General features: G+C 51.2%; 3 protein-coding genes across 3 annotated transcripts; 1 reads left to right on the top strand and 2 right to left on the bottom strand.

Annotated features, from left to right (window-relative positions):
• Window positions 1-1,989: 1,989 nt before the first annotated feature.
• GLOTRDRAFT_139032 (uncharacterized protein) lies at window positions 1,990-2,398 on the top strand (the record flags this gene model as incomplete). Its single annotated transcript, XM_007868562.1, has 3 exons — window positions 1,990-2,003; window positions 2,054-2,099; window positions 2,162-2,398. The coding sequence occupies 3 exons, from the start codon at window positions 1,990-1,992 to the stop codon at window positions 2,378-2,380; spliced, it is 279 nt and encodes a 92-aa protein (XP_007866753.1). The 3' UTR covers window positions 2,381-2,398.
• A 255-nt stretch (window positions 2,399-2,653) lies between these two features.
• GLOTRDRAFT_76958 (uncharacterized protein) lies at window positions 2,654-3,288 on the bottom strand (the record flags this gene model as incomplete). Its single annotated transcript, XM_007868561.1, has 4 exons — window positions 2,654-2,727; window positions 2,776-2,838; window positions 2,919-3,170; window positions 3,230-3,288. The coding sequence occupies 2 exons, from the start codon at window positions 3,286-3,288 to the stop codon at window positions 2,921-2,923; spliced, it is 309 nt and encodes a 102-aa protein (XP_007866752.1). The 3' UTR covers window positions 2,654-2,727; window positions 2,776-2,838; window positions 2,919-2,920.
• A 417-nt stretch (window positions 3,289-3,705) lies between these two features.
• On the bottom strand, window positions 3,706-5,133 carry GLOTRDRAFT_129805 (uncharacterized protein; the record flags this gene model as incomplete). The annotated part of the gene is made up of 3 exons (XM_007868560.1): window positions 3,706-3,732; window positions 3,791-4,747; window positions 4,810-5,133. 3 exons carry the CDS (start codon window positions 5,131-5,133, stop codon window positions 3,706-3,708), a joined length of 1,308 nt encoding a protein of 435 aa, XP_007866751.1.
• Window positions 5,134-6,000: the final 867 nt, after the last annotated feature.

Genomic DNA, 6,000 nt, shown 5'->3' with positions numbered 1-6,000 from the left:
TCGACTCATCGGAATACCATCAGCTTTGATCGGGTCGTGGTTCACGAGGCTATAAATATGGACCCCCTTGTTCTGTCCTGCTTAAGACGCTGTCGTTGGCACCCCAGCCTGGAGCAGCAAAATGTCCGTCATTGATCTCTCGCCGTACCAGCAGGTACAGTTAGCCAGGTATTGTCAGGGTTGTCAGTGACTACGTTAATACTACGTTAATACCGTGGGAATGACCAACTGACTGTTGTGACGGTAATTTGGTCAGTAGTCACAGGATTTATGGTGGCTGAGGGCCTGGGCAGCTGGGTACAACTATTATTTCGTGCCTGTGGTATACTAACCAGGATTTAAGTGGACGTAGTGGGCTCTATAATGTATCTTAACGCCAATGCTAATCTTTTGCATGCAGAGCAGAGCCCATAACCCGCTTTCAACCAGTTTAGCAGGTTCATATTGGTGTAGTTGCGGCAAACGGGAAATGCCAACATCCTTGCCTGTGGCGTGCGAAACATCACACTAAATTTAATACGGCGGAACATTCCGCATTTTCCCTTGCTATTTTGAGCTCCGTTGCCCTGCTAGCGAAAGGACTGTGACTACAGTGACCACGTGGTCATACCTAGTAATTTCGGTAATAACTGAAGTCATTTCGGTCACAGTCACGTATAATGACTATGACGCGCCAACTCTGGGTATTGTCAAGGTCATTAAGGAGCACTCGTCTCCTAGACATTCTGTCCTGAAATTCATTCATGCCTAGTGGCTGCATTAACACTTGTGGTTTACGAGCATCGTGAGTGCGGTCCATGTTTGAGCCATTCACGCTGACTCAAACCTACGTGCCCTGTAGTGATTCTCGTGAGGGATGAGGTACACAAGTCCTACAATCCGTGATCAACTTTAACCGCGTTTGATATGTCGAAAGGTCTGCCTGTTCTGGGTAAATTCGACTTTCCTGAGAGCAGGTGCGACAGGCTCATATGGCTGTGGCAGAACAAGTGCAATTCCTTTGGAAAATTCCTGTTCTTAGTGGTGCGTCCGACCAGTGTACGGCGCGACTTGAGTGATTGACCTTATTCCACGCCGGCGGTAGAACAGATATTTCATCCTTGCGGACGTTATGTTAGCATTCAACTTGTCATCATATGAGTCCTTGGCCAGATTGACATTTCTTGTTAGAGTTATGGCGACTTGTAAGCCAGGCCTGAGCTGACGCCAACCAACTGAGATTGATACGAATAGCATATCTTCTGGATCATCCTTCTCTTCAGGTGCGGTTCAGAATCATGTATACATGAGAGAACTACGATTGGCTGACCTCCCGGCATTCCCGCAGTTGTGAGCGGATATAGTATCCATCCACATCTGCATATTGGACTAATGCACATTCATCTACACAGTTGTAGGTGCCGTCCCGGACTCAGAAAGACGCGCTGTAAGCTCACACACCGCCCAGGCTCCCGATTCTTCCTTTGGGGCGAGCTGTTGAAAGGATACAGTACCCTGACTACGCAAGGTCCGTAGATTGTGCTATCTCGCCGGTGACTCAGCCCATCTCATACCACTGCACCAGTTGTCATGGGTCTTCGAGTCTATGCCATGTACCAGAACAGTCGCCGCATACTCGCGTTGATTCTACTATTGATAATAGCCGAGTGCGCGACGTGGATTTCACCATTTGTGAGGAAAGAATCCCATGGTGAGTGGGCTCGGGACTGCGATGTTGAAATAACAATGCTTATGCGCGGTATATACAAATATCATCCAGGGTACGGGAAGATCACCAACAACAACCCTGGCCCTGGCCTATTCTATTGTGTCCACAACGTGACATCGTTCGCCACGGTATACTCATATTCAAGGATTACTTCGGAGACTGTTACAATCGCAGTCGAAACGATTCTACTAACCTTAGCAATGATCAAAACTTGGCAATACCATGTCAAGGAATCATACACTGGTGGCCGTTTACTCCCTTTGCTTGCCAGAGATTCCATGATGTACTTCGTCCCGTGAGGCATGCATGTACTACGCAGGAATCCGCGCTGACAAGCACTTGCAGGGTTATCGCGGTCTGCGTTCTCAATGAAGTCTTGAGCCGGGCTGGTGTGAGTCAGATCGGGCATTCTGGATGATGTGCATCAATAACGCTGGCATATCGCATGTGCAGGCAACCAACCAAGAGGTAGCGACAGGGTTCAGGAAAGCGGTTCCGATCGTCCTGGCGAATCGTCTCATGATCAACATCCGTTATGCGTATTACGACGAAGGGAACGAGGAGCGCATGGTCAGCGCTTCGATACTCTTTGCCCAACCTCGCTCCAGAAAAGCGGCAAGCGATAGCACCGCTTCGTTCCCAGAGGATACAGAGCTCCAGGCTTTCGAGTAATGTTTTCTCGCATGTTCGTACAGGTGGTGCAGATTCCACAATCGTATTATAATATCTATTCGCTCTTCTGAATGGTCATCTCCCATTCACATTCGAGCGCGGCAAGCCTCCGGTAGTGCACTGTTGACTTGTCATAAAATATTTGGATGATGAGCAAGCAGACCTGCATTGCAAGTTCCGAACCTCTACTCCCATCGAGAGATGAAGAGAACTGCGATACCGGCTGCAGGAGGGGGTGCCGATCCCTCCCTCTGACCGCAGATGCTGGCTCAAAGATGCTCCCTTCGACTGATCTTATACCTGTCTCCGGTCGGTCATGTGCATAAGTGGTTAGAACGGCGCAAGGTCTGCGGAGCCATCAGACGTAGAGAGATGAATGTCAACATTGTGCTCACTTTTCGGAAGTAAGCACCAAAACCTTTCGCGCGTGAAGTCATAATAAACGGGCAACGCAGGATCTGGGTGTACTAGCTTCTGTCAGCCTTTCCCCTACAATCGATACCCTGCTAGGAAGTGGTTATCCATGACGTCCTCTCACCATCACTGCCGTAGAGCGGTCGTAGCCTTTTCCCTTTCTTCCCAATCTCTCATCTGCTTCGAGACCCAACAGTCTCTCACTTGACTTTGCTCGTACATTTCCAACTGATTGCGGCCTCTTCTCAGCAAGTGCTCAATTGCACTTATGTTCCGAGGCGACACGGCACGGGCCTGGGCATGGAAGGTGTAGCGGACGAAGAGACGGAACTTAGGCTGGACAACTGGTGGCTTCGTGCGCACCATCCGGAGGGCCCTGTTAATGCACATAAATCTCTTCGCACACAGATAAATCGAGAGAATGCTGGTACGAACCGCCTGTACAACGCCAGGACATCCCGTTGTAGCCCGGACAACTTCCGAGCAGGCGACATGAGGGAGTATAAGCAGCATCATCCGACCCCGGTGAGCTTCTCAGCAGGAAGTCCCGGGCCCGAGATTGATCCTGCGCTTGAACTTTCTGAAATTCATTAATAACCCCCGGGGCAGGTAACTTCATGAACAGTATACACAGTATAATAGGTACAACCACAGTATTTACACGCATAACATAGCTACATGCTAGTGATACCATAGAGTGAATCATAGACATCTATACGTACTCCGCCACCACCCAACTTGAATGATCTTCGAACCTCGTCATCCAAAAAACATAGGTCTAGAAAATAAGTCCCTTGCGCTTATGAGTCTCTAAGCAGTGGCAAGAAGAGGGTATCGTTTGCAGGGTATCGAAACGAAGACACCAGCCGGACATAGCGTACTGGCATCTGGGGGTATATTGGGAGACAAGCTCATGAACCGCTACCGCCGGTGGCGTCCTACAACAGTTGCATGTAAGAGACACGAAATACATTCAACTCCTCGGGAAACCCGTACCTCTTGATACTGCAGATTTGTCGAGAACAGATTCGGGTCAAGAGCCTGCTGCTGAAATTCAGCATGGACGATGGGCTCAACTACTGCAAGCATCTCTGCAATATCTTCCAAAAAGAAGCGGGAATGCCCGGGGTGAGTCTGTTCCGTCGGCTCGACGAACCGTGGCAGCGGAGGATGGTCGTGCTCCGGAGTATGACTGGAGGCAGGCCGGTTGTACCATTGCGAGGGTGAAGGTGCTAAGTCAATAGGAGATACGGCAGGGCTCCATCCAGCACTCGAGGACGGGACAGGTGGGAAGCTGCTGAGGGATAGCTGCGCGGGGGAATCTGCGGGGGTGCTTGTCAGGCTAGATGACTCCCATCCACCGGGCGTGGAAGGGGGAGACGGTTCCGCCCTATACGGATAGTAAAGCGGGATACTGTCACTATAGAGCCCAAGAGACGACACGTTCGACGGAAGCGTAGAGGAACGAGGACGGGAAGGCGCCGATACAGCGGGAGATACGAAACTCGCAGGGGCGTCAACTTGGGGTTCTTCCGGAGTGCGAAAGTATCGCGAGGCCAAAGAGCTGTTATCGGGCAAGGATGTCGAAACCTGCTCATACCGTCCCAGCGGTGAATCGCGCCACGCGAAAGGGCTTCCACTATATGTAGACGGCGATCCTGAAGAAGATGCAGTGGGAGATTCTTGGGCATGGGGAGACACCGAGGGCATGGGCAGACGAGAGGGCCCCGCCGCTAGGCTAGGGTATGGTTCCTGTCGCTTGTTCTTCCTGTTCTTGGATTCTCCCGAGCGTCGTCGAACGGATCGAGTCTCGCCGTAGTCTATGAAGACCGTCGACAGACCGGCGACCGCCCTCGACGTTCCTTGTCCTGAAGACCGTAAGTCCTGGTGATGAGCACCCATGGACAATGGCATGTCCCTGGAATTGTCATGACTAGGAACAGCTTGGAAAGCCTGGGTGAAGGGCCTAAGCGTGAATACAAGGCAACAAATACAAGGTAACTTATTACACGTACTTCTGTCCCATCATCACGGTGTTTGTTCCTTTTAGAGCGGCTTGGCCTTATTGCCCTGGGTGCGGAAGGAGGATGTATTTCATAGAATTTATTGCACGCTCGTCCGTATGCTTCTTCCCATCTCCTTCGCACCTCTGGACGTAACGCCTTGAAGAACTCATACGGCAATCCAGTCATCGTTTGGAAAAACGAAAGTATGGTCATAGGCTTGGTAGCGGCACTCTGGTTCGTCCACTTGTCGATTGTTTTTTGCATCCTAAGTGAATTCATGATCTCGTCGGGAGTCGCCTCCATAGGCACCATGGGCAAGTTGGCATCCGTCATCGTTGCTCAAGGCGGAAAGATGGTCAAGGACAGGAAAGAAAGAGTGGCACTGCAATCTCGTGCTCACACGAGCATTCTATAGGGACGCGTCGGTGCTGCCAAACGTGGCTGCACAGCATGGCGGCGGGAATCCTGCCAGAAGGCCGACTCACCTCCGAATCCGCGTCCAAGTATATCGTGAAATAGCCGGGCGGTACCGCGGCGGACCTGTGTGCAGATCCTCCGCTATTCGTGGTCTGTCAAGAAGAGAGGACGCCCAGCCCCTAAGATCAAGCTGTAAGCACCGACAGGTCCGTGCACATACGGGCGGAGGGATATTCACATGGGCAGCACCAGCGCCCAGTGATATTACGGGATCAAAATGATTCCTTACAACATCTCTAACTCGAACTGGCATGAGCTCCTGATGTGTTACTGTTTCCGTCCGTCTGCCTGCTCCGACTGAACAGCCGAAAGAGCTTCCGACTGACCGCCGGAGAGTGCTACTCTGCGGGCACCTCAACATTGCAGAGCATCTTTGCTGCAATAGTGTAAATCACTTGGTGGTTTCCGCCCGAATAGCACTGCCCGGTCTCCGGGAGATAGAAGCGTTCTTCCAGCATATGTATCACGATACCAGAAGTCATAATGCGATTATGTCTCTCTGGCATCCTGATACATGAGAGGTAGGCAGAGGCTATACATGTACAAACGCCTCAATGGTGGCGAAGGATACCATCGGCCATATACTGCTACTTCCAGGAGCACAGGATATCGCCGACAGCGGTGCGAAGCAGGCAAATATCTCTGCCCCTCAGCAGTCTCATAGACATTGCCTTGACGAAATTGCTCCAGTATATGCACTCACCGTCGCTGAGGGGCTGTCCA

Source organism: Gloeophyllum trabeum (genome assembly GCF_000344685.1).
Source record: "Gloeophyllum trabeum ATCC 11539 unplaced genomic scaffold GLOTRscaffold_00008, whole genome shotgun sequence".
In the NCBI taxonomy this organism is placed as follows: domain Eukaryota; kingdom Fungi; phylum Basidiomycota; class Agaricomycetes; order Gloeophyllales; family Gloeophyllaceae; genus Gloeophyllum; species Gloeophyllum trabeum.
Note: the sequence above shows the minus strand (reverse complement) of the source record. Positions and strands in the feature narration are given on the sequence as shown.